The following is a 20,359-nucleotide window of genomic DNA, read 5'->3' as shown; positions in this document are numbered from 1 at the left end:
TTATTAATGTATGGTCATTTTATATCTTTCAAATAAAATAATATGTTAAAAATGGACAACTACAAATTATAATGGTCTGGATGGATGGTCCATCGATTTTGTATTCTTTTAATTTTTAAAACATTTTTTCTATTCTAATATTATAATTTTGCTCATTATTCTCTATTTGATCATCCTTTTATTTTCTATTCTTTATATTTTTTTTGTATATGCTATATTTTTTGTCCTTTATTCTGCGTTTCCCAATCGCGTTATTTGATATTCTGTCAACTCCAACAAGACCCTCAAGTATTATTACCGATAAAATAGTCGTTTGAGAATGTGTATCATTTTGTCTTATCCTTTCTTTTATTTGTTTTAAAAGATTGGAAAGAAGGTATATATGTATAGGTGCTGCTGATTTTATGGACACTTAAGGGTGACTTGGGAATAGAATTGTCTTCATCCGCCAAAATAGAAAAAATGTAAAACCCGTATAAAAAGTTTACCGAACTTCATCCTGGTCTCGAGATCCTGGTCTACCCTTTATTACAGGTATTCCCCATGGTATGTATTGTTTTAAAATAGCTTTTCGTTCCGTGCATGTATGCATGAACTATTTGACACTGCACGTTCTGCAACCACCAATCTGTCAATCAATCGATTTTATAGAAAATATGTATCATATCTTACATCAAAACAATGTATAACGCCACCCGTTCATCTTTTTCTACAAAATGATATATGTGCAGATCACACTGCTGACATTACTAGACCAGGCCACATGTATATGACACTTCATCTATACCTGAGGCTATGGATGGAGGTTTACAGAATAGAGAAAAATGAACAAAAAATAGAAAGAATAGTATCGGAAGTATTGGAACAGAATATAAACAAACAGGAACATAAATTGTACGGCTCTAATTAGAAATGATTACAGTTCAAACACAGCTGCATCATACATTAAAGTTAACGGTCAATCAGACAGTCTGCTAAAGTTTACGAAAACAATAAATCTACAAATACTTAACACGCTAGGCCAAAGCAAATCAATCTAGGCAATTAAATACCGATCTTAGATAAGAAATAAATGTGCAAGTTTCACCCTATGACAGTTTTCAGATAAAAAAAAAAGACGATTTTTAAGTTTGCTGAACATGTTGTGGCTAAAATTATGTGCATATTCAGGACTTGAACAAAATAACAATAAATACAGTAGACATAGGTTCGTAATGGAATGTCTTTATTGACTTTGTCTTGTGTAAAAAGCTCTCTTGAAATCCCAGCGGGTTTAAGCAACTTTAAAGTAAGTGCTTTGGTACTTTTGTAGTTTATATAATTTTTTTTACTTAATTCGCCATTTATTATTTTATAATTTACATATGAAACAATAACCCGGATAAATCATTCCAGAAACATGATAGTGCTTACATTTTATAAGAGGATAACAAAATTAGAGAATTACATTTATTTAGATTGATATCCATGATGGAGCAAAGTTTCAACCACTTTTTTATGTCCCTTTTTATCATAAGATATTCGCGTCATTATTTATATAAAGAATGATGAGGATGACGATAAAAACGATGTCTGATGTCCAGTGGTAACTATTACAACATACATACACCCAGAATAACAACATGATTTATGTTATTAACACGTTTTGTACTAGACAAACTGAGTCAGATGTTTTGACGCATTTTTCAGCAGATACAAATAACTTTGTAAGAAGCTTAAGACGTGCCAAGACGCATTATTCTAACTTCAATCGTACCAGTATTCAAATGCTTTCATTACTTATAAACGAATGTTTTCTTAACCTTCATTATTTGTTTGATAAGAGCAATGTTACATGTAATATCATGGAAAAAAACATTGTTTTTGACGGAAAGCTGGAATAAGAAGCTAAGTCAACAGTGTTATATTCCGGACGTCAACACAAAAAAAAAACAGCATGTAAATATATATATGGGGGATAAGTATACCATTTTTTACACATCAGACTGTACTAGTTATATCATAACTTTGGATACACCAAACAAGGTACTTTATATATGAGTAACAGGCAATGTACGCCCTCTATTTTATAGAACTAATTCATAACTATTTGTTTCATTTGTATTCATCCGTCAAATGTGTGTGTTCTGCAAGGTTCAGCAGTTCTTACCCTCTCATTTGATACATGTATTTATATAACTTACCAAAAATTATTCTGCATATAATATAGTTTGATTTAAAATACGTAAGAACTACTAATTTTTTTAAATACGTACTTCTTTCCTTTTTGAACGCGCCCAAAATGGTTGGTGTAACATCTTACGAAGTCTATTCAATTTTTTGGGCAAACTATTTCGCTCTGGCTGTTGCTAGTGGTCGTCTTACACGTGCAGTGTTGTGAGATACTTTTCGTTCCACGTTGAAGGTTTAATGTGACTTACAGCAATTACAGCGCTGTTCCTTTGCTTATTTTTTTAATGTGTTTTTTTTTAATGTGGTTATATACCATGTATACTAGTATTTATTTTCTGTCACGGATTGATACCCATAATTCTTTTGTTTTTCTATGGAAAAAATGTTCCTTTACAAAAAAAACATATTGGTAAATTCCAAACTTCGATTTTTTTTTAATAATGTAAATGTTTTTTAATTTTAACAAGGAGGTTATTATGAGATATTCTAACCTAACTAAACGAAAAAGAGAATTGTAATATAAAATCTAACGATTCTAAAGTTTCTTCGAACAAGATCTGTTATCATATGCTAATTATCCATATCATATTTTAATGACCACATACTGTGGCCATCGTGATCATATAAACCCTAATAAATTATAAACATTCGAATGTAAAATTTCGCACGATAGATAATGACAAACAAACGACGGAAATTACATAATAAATCCACAGCGTGTATCTTAATATATTTATCAGTACATGGATAACCCGAATAATCCAGTCGTTATATTACGATCACTTCGATCACTCCATTAACCATTTCATCGAGAAAAGTAGTGGATAGGGGCTCTGAATTATTCGATTTAGTACATGGAGGAAAGATATTCAAAGATTAGGAGCGACGATTCAATTTCCATTTGTGTATTGTATTTGTCGTGGTTGAAACGGCACCAGGAACATATCAGGATAGACAACAAAAGTCTGTAAGTATCTAGTTTATGTCTTTATAAATATAAACATAGATATTATAATAGATATAGGAAGATGTGGTGTGAGTGCCAATGAGACAACTCTCCATCCAAATAACAATTTAAAAAGTAAACCATTATAGGTTAAAGTACGGCCTTCAACACGGAGCCTTGGCTCACACCGAACAACAAGCTATAAAGGGCCCCAAAATTACTAGTGTAAAACCATTCAAACGGGAAAACCAACGGTCTAATCTATATAAACAAAATGAGAAACACGTATATATTACATAAACAAACGACAACTACTGTACATCAGATTCCTGACTAAGGACAGGTGCAAACATTTGCAGCGGGATTAAACGTTTTAATGGATCCAAACCTTATAAGCCTTTCATGCCTTCTGTTGACAAATTTTCTTAACTATGCACTATTTAAGTAGACCACCGATGTCCTTTTTGAACTAAAAGAACCTCTTTGAAAAGACACACCTCAGTCGAATCTTTCTTCTCAAATGAATGCCTGAATGGTCATCAAATTTATACTTGTTATGGGCAGGCATTTTCGAATAATTTTTAAAAAAAATGTATTAATTCTGACTGCAAAATTAAGGAATTTTAAATGGTAAATAATATAAATTGTATCTCGAGGGAAATGTACACACTTAGACAACAGTGAATTTTTCATAAATATTATATAATGGTAAAAGTGTAGCATACACATGATATATATCATGTGTACTAACGATTAAACTCTGGAAGAAATATAGTCAAGCATAAATACAAATTAATGGGTCCTATTTGGAAAAAAATAATTTTCTCAGAAAGGTATCTCTTTCTTCAGAGGTTTATATGAAACGTTCATGTCTGTTGTGCAGTGATGTTTTTTTTCTTTCTCCGACGCCTGTATGCGAGACATGATAGCATGCATAGTAGGTATTGCAACCCAGCGGCACCGGCGACGATGGAGTACACTCTTTGTTTGAAGCATTATATTTCATAGGTTAGACAATCTAAATGTTTCATACGATATGTTACGAAATTTCTGTCTGTCATATATCAATGTCCCGGCAACCTCATTTTCATGGTTCAGTAACTGCTTGATACATTTTGTTTTGTTAAATAAAAAACTCACTTATTATGAGTAATATGATAACTATGTTTGGTATATGGGTTCCTAGCAACATTTACATGTTCGTCAGCTAGGTACATGTAGGGTGAACCTGACCTGGACCTTATTCCATGGATCATTTATCAAAGATAAAGTAACTTAAGCAAGACTGTATCTAGATACTATAACTAGTCAGTCATCTATATTTGCTGTATTGATTATTGAAATGATTGTAAGGTGTACATATCCACCCGATAGGTTCCGTCTGACCTTGGCCTCAATTTCATAGTTCATTGGCCTATGTATGGTGTTGTGGTTTGGTCTATTTCTCAGATGCCTTAAGCAGTAGGGTACCAATATAATGTGTATCATGTATGGAATCATTGTCAGCTGGAAATGTCCGTCTGACAGGTCTCAATTGACTTCGACCTCATTTTTATGGTTCATTGGACAATTTTTAGTTGTGTGGTTGGGTCAATTTTTCGGGCATTATAAGCAATAGGTCAATATTTAGTGTATGGAACAACCATGACAACTGTGGTGTCATGTCTATTTGTCGGGGTAACATGACCTTAACCTAATTGTTTGATGATAAGATGTTGTATTAAGATCTGATTCTCAGGAACTATTAGCAACACCAGAACACACCCACAAAATCGCGGTCATATACTGCTTGTGAACTGGGATGAGTTTTTGTATTAAAAAGATATTATGTATGGAGAATTTCATAAAAGTATTAAAAGCCCTCTCCCTTTTTTCAAAGTCTGATATTTGTTTCCTTTCTGTTAAATTCAATATTTTTTGTGTCTCTGGTCTCAGACCACAATTGCTCTTCTCCTTTGCTACAATGCATCTTTTGGTAAAATTTGCACCGCTCCAAACATGTATTAATTGTAACTGCTTATATATAGACCATATAAGTCTAATAAAATATGCTTCTAGGACAATCCATTAGTGCTTTTTCTTATGAGGGCATTATTAACATGCCAATGGTAGGATATGAATCTTGTATATATGACTGACCGACTAAAGCTAATTTTAGAGGTGGTCGGAGGGGTCCTGATCCCGAAATCCCCGGCTTAAAAACACGAAATCCCGAGATGCAGAATTTAAAGAAATTCATATCCCGAAATCGAATAATATATTCCCGGATCCCGTAAGGGTCAATCCCAAAATCCCGAGGTTCCGAAAAAGTCCTGATTCCCTCTTATCCCTACCCTACTTTCTTTTTTGCCAACTCACTACTTTCAATTTCAACAATAAGTTTTATGCCCCATCTTTTGGCATTGTGTTTTCTAGTCTGGGAATCTGTGCGTGCGTTCGTTTTTTCGTCCTTCCGTCTGTCCCGCTGCAGGTTAAGGTTTTTGGTCGAGGCATGATGAATAATTTATCGTGGTGGAAGGAAGAGAAGCGACACACAAAATGAGGTCTTCTCGTTTAATAGTATACATGACAACAATCATACATTGTAGTTGTGCATTGCTAATGTTAAGTATACGTGATATTTGTAGTAAAACCTTCATACTAAAGACTTTCAACATGATTTGAATGATAAGTAAGAAAAAGGCGAGACATTTGCACTCATATTTGGGTAATAAAATGTGTAAAATGTTGACAAAAGTACATGTACCTTAATTTCAATATATTTTTGTATCAGAGTGCCGAAGGAGCATCTTTAACATTTTGACAGGAAAATGGATATTTTGTTGAATGGGGGAATGTGTTGGGTACATTACTCATACTTTTGCCTGAGGAAGCTGCTGTTCTTTTTGAAACATGTCTTACTTGTTTTCTGGTATGTTGAATGGGGTAGGTAAAAGTATTGTCAACACAAGTCCTGTGTGTCGTATAAAACTTAATGAACCCTGTTTTTTAATTGTAATGTGTGTCTTCAGTTCGCTGTCTCCTAGGCATGAACCATTCATCTGTTTTAAGACTCTATGATTGATTGATTGATTGATCATGACTGGCTGAATGTCCAATGGCAAATATTACATGCATATTCAGGAAGTTGGGAACGAATCATGCCAATCCTGATAAAAAATAAAGAAATATGCATGAAGAAAATTAATAACAGAGTAAGTGTTCCTGCATTTTAACTTCAAATATTTCTTGTAGAGTGAGAAAAATGTTATGCAACACCAGCAAAAAAGATTAGATTGTTATTCAGTCCTGACTTATACAGTGTTTCTGAAGATGGAGATTAGGTATGTAATAATGAGTTTTTAATTTGATAGAGTGTTGACTTTTAAATTGTAGAAGTTTAATGAGTTACTGTACGTTAATCCCTTTATTGTATAAAAATTCAACAACTGCTGTTCAAGTGTAGCTCGAATAATTCAAGCCCTTTCTGTGTCCGATTTTCTCCAACACGAGGTTAATGTAGCCTTCGTAGATCAGCGGAATATAACTGAATTATTCGGGTTAGTTCAAGTGCATAGCATAGCCATCTTTATCTTGCTGTATCCAGAGGCAATATATATATATATATATATATATATAAGAAGATGTGGTATGGGTGCCTATGAGACAACTCTCCATCCAAGTCACAATTTATAAAAGTAAATCATCAAAGGTCAAAGTACGGACTTCAACACTGAGCAAGACTGTTATTAATGACAATTAAAAGAGTGAATAATATTATATAAACAAAATAGACACCATAAATAAAAGAAAGACAGACAGTTTCTTCATCAAATATAATAAATTTTGGTATGATAACTAAAAATGTTTGAAATTGTTTTGAATTTGTCGTTACTTCTTTCAGATCAGGCCTATCCAGAAGCAAGAAAAAGAACAATTCATAGCACGTTCATCTACAGAGAAAGACATGTTTAAAAAAACAGATTTATTTTCAATTTTAGAAAAACCTGTTGAACTTTTACTATTTCTTATCTGTTTATTTTACATTTATATGTTGATATTTTTTTTTTAAATTGCTGCACAGTTTTTCTATTCAGTCCCATATAACAAAAATAGTCAGATCGCAACTTCAAATAAAATACATTTTTATGAATGTTATATGTCATTAAATAGACATGAAAGATGGAAAATTATATAGGAACACATTTTTTATGACCTAAATGTATTGTCAAGGTAAATTTATTATGTGAACAAATCAAATATTAATAAAAAATACTGCTGGTTTAAAATAAAATTATTCTATGTAGCCTAATGTATTCATACAGATCAGTGTATTTTTTCCTAAACAAATTTTACATATTTTTATAACCAGAATAAAATTCTGTGTCTCAACCTTTTAAGTTAACACAACTACTGTACTATCAAAATAGATTTATTTTATATATCATAATACTTTTAACCCACATTGAATGTAGAATAAATTTATTCTGTGTCGCCTCCTTAATATGATAACTGTACTTTCAGAATAAATTTATTTTATATATTATTATACAAGACAAAAATCACATTGAACATAGAATAAATTTATTCTGTGTCTCAACCTCACCATACAGATTACTTTACTTTCAAAATAAATTTATTTTATATATTATTATAATCATAAATGACATTAAATGTAGAATAAATTTATTCTGTATCACAGCCTCAGCATACAGATTACTGGACTTTCAAAATAAATTTATTTTAAATATTGTTATAATCATAAATTACATTAAATGTAGAATAAATTTATTCTATGATTTTCTCGAACTGATAATAGATATCAAGGCTCTTTATAATAAATTTATTTTATAAATGATTATATACAGAAAGCACCATGCATTTAGAATAAATTTATTCTAAGTTGCATCATTTACGGAGAGTTGAATGAAAATGGACAGTAAAGTGTAGAATTCAGTATAAATTTATTTTGAAATGTATCAAATAAATACTAATAAAACATATTTTTCTTTGTTTTTCATGATTTTTTCTCAAATACATGGGTTATAGAATAAATTTATTACGTTCTGGTCTTATTTTGGCCTCTAATTGCACTTGTCAGAAATTAGAGTGAAAAAAGAGGAAAATTGGTTTTTTCCTTTTTTATTCTGCTCTCTGTTATATATATTTTCAAATAAAGAAACAAATAATTAATAACAAAAAACATTGTAAAAATAATAATAAATTTTAAAAAAAATTAAGTTTCCATGTTTAATAGATGTGTAAAAAATATGTTTTCAATATTTGTTAAATTTGGTTTTACAATGGTTAATCCTTTTTGAGGTGTTAAATCAATGAAAATAAACCTCTCATATTATTTTAACATTTTAACCTATATGATACAATTCTACAAACACCAAAATTGGATATATAGTGCAACTTGTTTAATCTGACACCTGAATATTTCAACAAGTTGTGGCATTGGACAAAATATTCTGGTCCCGCAAAATGTATTTATCAATCTTTGTTAAAAAAAAATCCTTGTGTATTCTGAACCTATCACTTCCGTAAACTGATACTGTTTTTAAGTCCAGTTGACATTTAGTTATACCTAATTATTCCTGTCTAATCCCACCCTTTGATCGGTACCCTTTGATCTGCTAATCAATAAATTAAAATCACTGAACTGTCAAACAAATTGACCTGATTTTGTACATTTGAATTTAAAGACTGAAAGGTGAGTTGAGACTTGTTAAGGGTAACAGGTAAGTTAATGAAAAACTAAATTTCAAATGCTAGTTATTTTCAATTTCTTTGTCAAAATCATTCAAGAATTTTTAAAACAACATGGTTACGACAAAAGAAGAGAATATAGTGAGTGACTGCATGGCCTTCACCAAAACTGACTAGAACGGTTTCAAGTTTAGACAGTTTTATTTAATTGAAGACTATGATAAAATTCTAAAATTAACCCAAAACAACTTGACTAGAAGTATGGGATCAAAGGTGCAAGTGTTGGAAAATTTATTTAAAAACGAATAGATTTTATAACCAGCAATAAGCCAATTATTCTGCAATAAATACTTGTGCTGTTCAAAATTGAAACATGAGTATTCCTACACCTTGTACAATTGGACACAATTCACTGGTCCTATAGTGTGTGGGATTAGACAGGTTTCACTGTATTATGTCTGACTTAATTTCCTTTAAGTAAATTTTTGTAGATCACATATTTCTAAACTCAAATTATTTTCAACATTCTTTAGAAAAACATACTCACATGAAATGATTTCAACAAGGAATAAAAATATTTATATTCATTACAGAAAGAGGTTATAGAGGATGTAGCACTTATTCCTCCTGCAAAGGAGGAAGATTCATTAATAGCTGACATGTATCATAAAGCTATTGATAAAGAAGAGGATGAAGAAGTCCCAACAGATGTTAGTGATGAAACTGAAGAAAGTGAAGGTAGGCTATAAATAGAAATGGGAAATCCCAAGGCAGGGAATAGAAATTCTTTATAAAAACTATATTGTGTCTTTTGGTTGGCATAACATGCACCTATTTTTCACCCTTGGAACTTGAGCAAAAAGAATACACACCTTTAGACGGTAGTTTTGAAAATTTTAGTACTTGGATTAAATCATGAGCAGAGATGCTTTTGTGTTTTTAAATTGTTAGTTGCTGAAATTTGACAGAACAGTAGAAAGCAATTAAATATTGAATTACAATTTGGAAAGAATAGATTTAGCTGTTCTCAAAAAACATTGAAAAAATATTTTCCAATTTATCTCAAATTGTAATTTTCTATATTTCAGGGGAGATAACTTGTACCTCTCTTCATCAGCATGTAGGAAAGGTCAGCCATAATGATGTTTACCCGGTGTCAGTAGATAAAATGTTCCAGATGATATTTACAGATACAGCTTTTATGACCAGTGTCCATGAGGCCAGGAGATCATATGGTAGGACTTTAACTATAAGCTTTCAGCAGTTAGGGTGTTGAAATAAGTGTTCGATTGAGTTGTAAACACAATAATTTAAACTCGCAATTTGAAATATTTTATATGGAATTAAACAGGATTTTTCTCAAAATCGTAAAAATTAAAATCGCATTAAAGTCTAAACTGACAAAATTACACCAATAAATGCACACAATAATTTCTGAACTTACAGTAACTAGTTTTGTGGTCAAATGATTCTGTAACCTGTTATCTCTTTAGTAATGAAGATTAGATGAAAAAAATTATCGCTTTGAATGAAAGATTATTTGTCAGCTTCTTATTTTGAATAAAATAATGTCAGTGCTTACCTCCCCTCATGATACTGCACCTCCCAAATGAGTTACATAATAAAAACAAAATTAATACAAGAAACTAAGTTTTTACCTATATATTGCATACCCGAGCATGTGCAGAGTAAAGTTTTCTAGAAGAAACCCATTAGTTACCATTTATACAGCATTTGACAGTTAGTTTAATGAAACAAGCAGGGAAATTGCTCAGGAAATAACAATTATATATTGCAACAATGTTTTAATTTGGTTGAACACAATTTATATAAATTATTCCATGGTTTTTACAAAATGAATTAAATATGAATTTTAAACCATTAAAGTCATTAGAAAGGAGTGACTGGTGAAAAATAATGTTTATCCAATTCTTGAACCAAGACATGTATATATCATAAACTTAGTCCTCTGTGCATGATTTTATCATTTTTTACCCTAATATATCGTATAATCGTCAATTTTGTTTCTCTCTGTCTGTTATTATTTCACAAATATGGCTACTCATTAAATGCCTTGTTTTGAAGCCGAAGTTCAAAGATTGTCACCTTATAGTAAATAATCAACAAAAAGCATGGGTATTGAGCACGTGTTTAACATATACAATCAGGTAATTGTTTATTTTAATGACAGATTCATGCGTATTGCTATCACCTGATTTTTACAAGGAGGGTCACATTTAGATCACTATGCATACGGATGTCGGCGAATTGCTTCCTGGCAGCAAGCAACTAAAAATAAGTAAACTTCTTCTTAATGTGGACAAATTCAAGAATTTTTCCTCAGAAAAAAGTATATGTACATAAGTTGTATATTGAAAATTACTTTCCATTTAGTTATAAAAAAAAATATGCATATTTTTTTTTAATTTGAGGTTTCATATGACTTGAATTGTAGATATTAACCTTCCTCCATGGCAAGAGGAAGATGGACAAAGATTAAGAATGGTGAGGTACAAAATATCGTTAAACTACTCAATAGGACCAAAGTCTTCACAGACTTCAGAAAAACAGACCTGTTTAAAGGAATCTAAGCCTGGTTCCCTGTATGTCATTGACTGTGAATGCTGCATGAATGGTATACCCTATGGAGATACATTTATGGTAATAAACATGAACATCTTGTATTTTTTCTTTGAATGATTTTTTACTTAATGAAAGAAGTACATGATGAAACACATTTACAAATATATATGTATGGAGGTTTGATTCAAGTAGTTATATCATTTAAGCTATAGTTTCCAAACTTTTACTACCTTGTTGATCTCAGGATAGCATGGTTTTATTAAGTGTGGGAGGTCACTGGGTCAAACCAAAGACTTGAAAATAAGTATTTGATATCAGCTAAGCACTCATCACTTAGAACAGAGCAAACATTTTTCAGCTCAGAGCCTGAATATTATTTTCCAGGTTAAGTGACATTTCTGTCTTGCAGATTGTTTGCTACCTGTCACATTAAAAATCGGACTCAAAATGAACAAAACCGGGTTCATATTCATATTCATATCGCATCAACATAATTGGCAAAAAAGACCTATAAATATTTCAACATCACCAAATTTGTCAACTTACTCCTAGAAAGAGTTACTGCCCTTGAATGACAGTATTTACCAATGTTTTGCATTCTTGGCTATTCCTGTAAATACAATAGATAAAGAGAAACTTATCAAAAACACATTCCAAAACCTGCTTAAAAATTATCATTTCAGTCTTATTTTTCAACAAACTTAAAATGAGATAAATTATGATATTTGGGTCTTATTTTAACTTGAAAAAAACTAGTTCAATGTAGCAATGAGTGATAGATGTATGCATGGTGTGCCTTACCATAGAAATCTGTACATGTGTTTTTAATCAGTTTTAGATATATAAAAAAAATGGTATTTTGATATCATTTTTCAGGTTGTGAATAGATATTGTTTGACAAGAGTCTTAAAAAACAGATCAAGATTAAAAGTCACCACAGAGATACGCTACAAGAAAAGTGTTTGGGGCATTGTAAAAAGTAAGTACCTATGTAAATTCGATTTAAAAAATGAAATGTATACAAGTGTATACAAATTTGAGAGCTTGACACCAAATCTTCTTTTGTTTTAGGAAGAAACGAAGACTGCATTCAACAAAAAGTTTGGTAAAAAAAAGAAAAATCTAAACAAATATCAGGATAATTAAACTTGTGGGATAATATGAGGGTTCAGATTAACAGCAACAGATTTGATATAGATTTTTGTCGAGCCTGCACCCTTTGTTTGCAGAAAGCTTGACATAGGGATAGTGATCCGGCGGTGTTAGCTATCTTCTTAAAAGCTTTATATTTAAGAAGGTAGAAGACCTGGAGACTTCATACTTTGTATATAGATGCCTCATGTTATGAACTTTCCGTCAGTCACATGTCTAATGTCATTGACCTCATTTTCATGGTTCAGTGACTACTTGAAAAAAGTTAAGAATTTTTGTAATGATAAATTCTCTCTTATTAAAAGTAATTGGTTAACTATATTTGGTATGTGCGTACCTTGCAAGGTCCTCATGCGCGTCAGACAGTTTTCACTTGACCTCGACCTCATTTCATGGATCAGTGAACAAGGTTAAGTTTTGGTGGTCAAGTCCATATCTCAGATACTATAAGCAATAGGTCTTATATATTTGGTGTATGGGAGGACTGTAAGGTGTACATGTCTAACTGGCAGGTGTCATCTGACCTTGACCTCATTTTCATGGTTCAGTGGTTATAGTTAACTTTTTTGTTTTGGTTTGTTTTTCTTATACTATATGCAATAGGTCTATTATATTTGGTGTATGGAATGATTGTAAGGTGTACATGTCTAGCTGACAGGTGTCATCTGACCTTGACTTCATTTTCATAGTTCTGTGGTCAAAGTTAAGTTTTTGAGTTTCGGTCTATTTTTCTTATACTTTTTGCATTAGGTCAACTATATTTGGTGTATGGAAATATTTAATGATCTATATGTCTGTTACGCAGGTTTTATTTGACCTTGACCTCATTTTCACGGTCCATTGCTAAGTGTTAAGTTTTGTGTTTTGGTCTGCTTTTCTTAATTTATAAACAATAAGTCAACTATATTTGTTTTATTGAAGAACTGTCTGCCTGGCATTGTTCATCTGACCTTGACCTCATTTGCAAGATTCATTGATCAATGTTTCTTTTTCTTGGTTAATGTTGAGTTAATGTGACTGTTGTAATAAGTGTTATATTTAGGTCTATCAACATAATATCAATGATTAGTAAAGAAGGCGAGACATTTCAGTGTGTGCACTCTTGTTCATTTTGTTTTTCAGAAATCTGACTATGAATAGGCTTTAAAATTTCAATGTAGCCTGAATTAATTATCTTTAATTAGAAAGACTCCATGATAAGCTATTCTTATACCATGCACAATTCAGTTTTAAATGTAGTGCTAGAGTAAAACTTACCAAAATTGACATGACAAACTACTCGTACCACAACATTTAATTTGTTGAACCTAATTTTATACATCTAGAATATTTGTAATTGTTATTTTTTTCAGATATGATAGAGAAAAATGGATATGAAGGTGTGAAGGATTTCTTTAAATTCATGGATTTGCATCTGAAACAGGAATGTGAAAAGGAAAGGTCGATACAGACATTGAGGTCACAAAACTCTAAACACAAACTGAGAAAGCGTAGAACTAGGTCAAATGTGTTAATGCATAATATGAAGGAAAATCCCAAAATAAAAGCCACAAGACATTTATCGTTGAATGAAGCCGCCAAACATCATCCACCTGTGGCAGCTCCTTTACCTGTCAGAAATACTTGTAAGTGGGGATTTTTCCATAGTGTTTTTTTTTTTAGAAAATTTGACGAATAGAAAAGAACAAAAGTCAGAAAATATGTTTAACTTTAATTTACCTTTAAATTGTTAATATAAATTGCATCTCAAACAACTGTATAGCATTTACATTTAACAAGAATAAAAGAGGGACGAATGATACCAGAGGGACAATCAAACTCATAAATCTAAAATAAACTGACAACGCCATGGCTAAAAATTAAACAAACAAACAGACAGACAAACAATAGTACACATGACACAACATAGAAAACTAAAGAAAAAACAACACGAACACCACCAAAAACTGGGGGTGAAATAAAGTATCTGCCAGAACAGTTTTAAAGAGTTCATCAAGAATAAAGTATCCTTAAAAATTGTATGTCACAAGAAGTTATTTATAAGATTTTGACTTGCTTCATTTGCATATTAGCCAAGTGGTCCACATTTGTGGGAACATGTTTTAACAAATTTGGAACCTTTTGTTATAAAACTGCTGTGAAATTGTTCTTTCTCTCACTACATTAATTAAGTCTTATGGACCTTTTTTTAAAGGGGTAAGTTAGCCAGGTTAAAATTACTTTTATTTTCTTATTATAGATCTAAATGTGCAGTATTAAAAAAATGATGACAAAGCAATCATTATCAAGCACAAAATTAATAGAGAAAATATAGAAACTTACAAAGGCTTGATGCCAAAACATCTGCAAAATGGTTTTTTTTGCTCAATAATATTAAAAGTCAATAGTAGTAATTGTTGGATTTTTCAGTTGCCTCTGTACATACAGTTTATAAAGAAGAAGGATTATCTAAACTCAATGCAGATACTCTAGTCCGAGTGATTTTAGTTATGTAAGTACCTGTAGATATTTTTATGCCCCACCTTCGATAGTAAAGGGGCATTATGTTTTCTGGTCTGTGCTCCGTTTGTCCGTCCGTGGGTTTCGTTCACTTCAGGTTAAAGTTTTTGGTCAAGGTAGTTTTTGAAGAAGTTGAAGTCCAATCAATTTGAAACTTAGTATGCATGTTCCCCATGATATGATCTTTCTAATTTTAATGCCAAATTATAGTTTTGACCACAATTTCATGGTCCAATGAACATAGAAAATGATAGTGCAAAGTTCAGGTTAAAGTTTTTGGTTAAGATAGTTTTTGATGAAGTTAAAGTTACATCGACTTGAAACTTAGTACACATGTTCCCTATGATATGATCTTTCTAATTTTAATTCCAAATTAAAGTTTTGACCCCAATTTCACTGTCCACTGAACATAGAAAATGATAGTGTGAGTGGGGCATCTGTGTACTATGGACACATTCTTGTTTAGATATCATTTCATTCATGAAATTAAAAAGTTACTCTGACTTTTGAACTCACACCTTTAATAAAAAAAATTAACAAAAATCAAGATAGTCTTATGAGTGAGCTTGTTTTTTTTCTTCTCCAAAGATACCAAGACTTTTGACTATAACACAACACTATTTAATTATAAGATGTTCCATGTAAAATAAATTTGATTCGCTGTATCATGTCATGCAGAATTGTTTAAAAGTTAATGATTTTATCTTTTCAATTTAATGATAGATAATAATCTTGATATATAATTTTCTTTCATATATCTAAGAAATGGTTTTTGACTTTTCTTTAAAAATTCTTTTTAATTATATAAAAAAAGGTGATGTGTCATGATTGTTAATGGAGAAACTATCCATCTGAGATCAAATGAAGAAATCCATTCAATACCATATTTGACAATTGTAATCTTTTGTTTATGATAAACAGAATTATTTTTCTAGTGTATTTGAATAAAAAAATGTGTTAAACAAGATGTGTTTATATATAACAATAAAGAGATGTGATTTGATTGCCAATGAGACAACTGTCCTCCAAATTAAAAAAAATAGTGGATGAAAGCAGTTAAATTAATTGAACATAATGTTGTTTTTTTTCAGATTAGTTTTGTTAGTGATATTCAATGCAGTTCTGTTCTACAAGCTGTGGTCCCTAGAAGGTTATGCCAATATATTGTACTTCCCACATTCCGAAACCAGTATTAATGTAAAGTAAGTTCAGTGCTGTTGTGAAATAATGCATTCATATTTAATTCTTGAAATTTGACATTTAAGGAATGACTGTAATATTTTTTCTGTCTATGATGAAATAACATAAAAAATGTGGTGCACACTGAATTAACCCTTTTAGTGGGTTATTTTAAAGTGTGCACCACATTTTCTTGGTATTTAGAATACACAGAAAAAATATTACAGTCGTTTCTTATAATTTAATACTAAATTCCGTTTTAAACCGTAGAAAACCATGAAAAAATGTTGATGACGTCATGGTCACATGACTAAATTATGTCTATGGGCTGATTACAAAATAATGTAAGCCAATCAGAAGACGTGTTACATCCAAAATTAAATTATATTATTATGTAAATGCCTAAAAAAAAATACAAATAGCTGAAAAAACAATTTGCTTTCACTGACACTGATTAAAGGAAATTTTAGATTTGTAGTAAGCCTTATATAAGTTAATTATGAGACAGCTTTTGAAGTATTTTCCTATAATCTTCTTATCATATTTTAGAAGAATTTATCATATATGCTTCTATATAAGTAACCTTGTGAAATATCCAACATTTTTTAAACACGATTAGATTGGAATCTAGAAAAAATAAAGGACCAGATAAAAAGAGTGCATGCAACATCGACTTAAAATCAAATTCTAAAAATAAAAAATTTAAATATGTCACAGACAACCATCTCATACAAAATGCAAAACCAAGGACTGCACAAATTAAAGTATTGGTTAAATTTTTTTCAGCCATGTTCCAAAATCTGAAGAAGATTGGATACAACTACTCAAACAACAGCAATCTCTCCATGAAAGTGAAATGCATAAATGGAAAGAAATTTTATCTTCCTCAATAACCATGATAGACCAGGTAATTTTCAATTAGACAATATATTAGTTTAATTAGAGGAAACTGGATTGTATGTAAATAAAATTGAGAAAGGAAATGGTGAATATGTCAAAGCGACAACCACCCGACCATAGAGCAGACAACAGCCGAAGGCAACCAATGGGTCTTCAATGTAGCGAGAAGCATGACCTGATTTGAATGTAAATGTCTCTTATCCCATCATTTTCTTTAAAGTCACTATTTGTAAAATGTTAAATTATTCAAAGAAATAAGAAATTTTCTACATTGAAAACATGAGTTGTTAGGAAAATCACGAACCTTCAATAGAAAAACTAACAACCCTTGTCAGTTAATATTGCAGTTAAGCATGCCTGCCATGTGCTGGGAACTCACAACCTTATTAATATAATAGTTACACTTCTTCCACCACCCCGCCACCATGAATCTATGAGTCTTATAAAGTTATGGAGTACCAAATTATAAGCCTGGAATCTTCAATTTCTTTTACTGTCATAAATTAACTTTACTCAGCAACGCATAAAGTGTAATCTTCAGCTTTGTACAAGTTATTAGAAAATTAAATAGATTAAAAATGAATACCATATCTTCTTTAATTTCAGATGAAATCCTCATTGACAAAGTTATCAGACACATTAGAGAATCATATATCACATGCAGACATGTACAGTAGGGCAGCCAATCAGGAATAACATACAGTATTTCAGCCAATCAGAAATAACTTACAATAGGGCAGCCAATCAGTAATGACTTCCATGTCTTTTATAGATGGATGTGTACTAAAATGGATGGTGCATCAAACTTGTTCAACAAATTCAATATGCATGAAAAATGTTAGATACATGTATGTAGAGTGAAAGTAGTGTTTAGACGCAGAAATGTAAGATTCCTTAGGATAATACTATTTTCATAAGATGGATTTTTATTATAAATCAATCTTTAAAAATCAGACTTTCTTGTCTCTAATAAATTTTTCGTTTGCAATGTTAAAAAATTCTCATTTTTTCCATAGGTATTTGAATAATTTTTGAATAGCCATACTTTCTGAATTTTTTAACATAAGCTTCATTTTCAGAAGTTGCTACAAAAAACACTTTTTGTCAGATTTCCTGTTGTTTTTGTTTTGGCGAATTCATATTTTAATTTAATTTCACTGTGAAGGTTTTCATGGGATTTGGTGCTTGATTCAAATTTATTTGCAACTATTCATTGAACTTCTGATTAAATGCAATGTATTTCAGAATCATTTCTGTCTCTTATAATTGTGTCATTATAATTATAGACATGGTATTTTTGAAATTTGTGTTGTTTATATGTTATATAGAAGTGCCAAATTTAATTACACACCAAAATGAAAAATGCACCAAATATTTGCAAGAAAATTGACATTAGCAGTTTGGTGTCAACATTTAAACCTTTATTCTGACGTCTAGAAAAAGTGCTTATTAATAGTATCATGCAACATTTATTTTTTGGTGAATAAAATATGCTTTTCACTATAGATTTTTTTTTTGCATTCTGTGGTTCATGCATTTTGGTAGAAATAGACCCAAAACGTAGGTATCACAGTAATTTGGGGAAGAATTTCATTATGGTGATTTTGTTACATGCCAAAATTGAATACAATATTGCATAACAAAAATGAAAATCTGTACGAAAAACTGATGCAAAAGGTTATATTTTAAGTGATATGATATATATACATTGAGTTTAAAAATTTTAAAATGAATTCAGATTTTATTAAATACAAGAGGTTTAATTTTCTTTCTATAGTTTTATGCAATTTTCATGATATTTGCAGTAGTCATTTTGCATCAAATTATTATTTTTCATTCATATGACATCCATTGCATTCATACCTTTCAAATGTATGTGCCCCTCATATGTTTGTGTATAATATGTCTTGTACATAAGAATCAATTCATGTTTTATTTGTTATTTTCTGTGATAGCTATTATTAGAATTACATCCATTCTCAGGAGAGGCATTGATTGCTTTATTTTGTGCAATAACTTGTTTTATTGTATGCTTTCAAAGACATGTTTTTATTTGTAACACCATAGAGTCTCGTGAGAAAAAGTGCTGTCAATTGGCTGTTTTAGAATCTAAAGCATCATGGGTAATTTCATTGTACATACCCCAAAATGAAAATAAAATTACACCATTGCTTAAATTTCCATTGTTTATGACATTTTTAACCAATCAGGACGTTTTGTTGTACACTTTTGAAAATATTACCCAGGATGCATTAGATGCTGAAATGTCAATTTGTAATTCCAACAGTGTTTAAAAATCTTTTCTGGAAAATATTTTTATATTTATTAATTGTTATTTATTATGAAGAGATTTGTTGTTAAATGTTCATTAACTCTGTCAGTTCTATTGGCAGGAAAAAATAAAGTATTTTAGAGACTTATGTTATATTGTCTTATACTTCAAATAAGATTGGGCCTCAGTTGTTATCTGGAGGGCCTATACTTTTAAAATGCAAACAAAAGCCCAATATATACCAAAAAATCGATAAATAACAAGGAAAATAATTAAATTATACAAAATATGATTATTTTGTCATGGTTTGTATGGTCACTTTTTGAATATGAAATTTGTTTTTATTTCTTGAACACCTGATACATATGTCATGGTAGTGCAACATAAAGGCCTGTAATGTAACTCTCAAAAATGCTCTCAATTTGGAGGTTAACATTAGCCATGTTGCTTAAACTCTTGTTTGTTTTGCATACTCCAGAGCATTTTTGGCTCTATATAAGAATACAGAGATTTTGTGTAAATGCTAATGAGACAACTTTCCAACTAAGACCAAAGGAAGGAATGTAAACAAAAAGAAGGCACTGTACTGCCTTCAACAATAAACAAAATGTATACCTTAGCTATAAAAAGTTCTTTCATGGCAAAATGTGAATTAATTCATATTATTTTCTACAAAAAAACAAACAAAAGAAATACTGTAAATTCAGAGGTTTTTATTATTGCCAAAAATGTGACCGAGTTGTAAATGCAATAATTTAAACTCACATTTTTTAAGCTCACCAGACCTAAAAGGCCATGTGAGGTTTTCTCATCATTTGGCGTCCGTCAATGTCGTCATCGTTAACAATTTTTCAAACATCTTCTCCTCTGAAACTACTGAATGGATTTGAATGAAACTTAGCATGATTGTTCCTCAGATTATCCTGCACAAAGTGTGTGCTTCGATTTTTTATCCATCAAAAAAC

At 30.8% G+C, this 20,359-nt stretch overlaps 1 protein-coding gene and 1 long non-coding RNA gene across 5 annotated transcripts in view; both read left to right on the top strand.

Annotated features, from left to right (window-relative positions):
- Positions 1–19,542, top strand: part of LOC134721552 (protein Aster-B-like) — a 46,050-nt gene extending 26,508 nt beyond the window's left edge. For all 4 annotated transcript variants that reach the window (XM_063584648.1, XM_063584649.1, XM_063584651.1 and 1 more), the window contains 9 exons: positions 9,403–9,547; positions 9,898–10,044; positions 11,265–11,470; positions 12,269–12,371; positions 13,897–14,169; positions 14,954–15,035; positions 16,135–16,245; positions 17,009–17,129; positions 17,729–19,542. In XM_063584648.1, coding sequence (XP_063440718.1) covers positions 9,403–9,547; positions 9,898–10,044; positions 11,265–11,470; positions 12,269–12,371; positions 13,897–14,169; positions 14,954–15,035; positions 16,135–16,245; positions 17,009–17,129; positions 17,729–17,818 — 1,278 coding nt within the window. In that variant the 3' untranslated portion in view covers positions 17,819–19,542. The remainder of the gene's footprint in view (positions 1–9,402; positions 9,548–9,897; positions 10,045–11,264; positions 11,471–12,268; positions 12,372–13,896; positions 14,170–14,953; positions 15,036–16,134; positions 16,246–17,008; positions 17,130–17,728) is intronic.
- On the top strand, positions 2,898–7,344 carry LOC134721553 (uncharacterized). The gene is made up of 3 exons (XR_010107879.1): positions 2,898–3,139; positions 6,353–6,441; positions 7,002–7,344. It is a non-coding gene; the product is annotated as an uncharacterized LOC134721553 (long non-coding RNA).
- Positions 19,543–20,359: the final 817 nt, after the last annotated feature.

Source organism: Mytilus trossulus, chromosome 6 (genome assembly GCF_036588685.1).
Source record: "Mytilus trossulus isolate FHL-02 chromosome 6, PNRI_Mtr1.1.1.hap1, whole genome shotgun sequence".
Classification (NCBI taxonomy): Eukaryota; Metazoa; Mollusca; class Bivalvia; order Mytilida; family Mytilidae; genus Mytilus; species Mytilus trossulus.
This window is presented reverse-complemented; position numbering and strand designations above follow the sequence as displayed.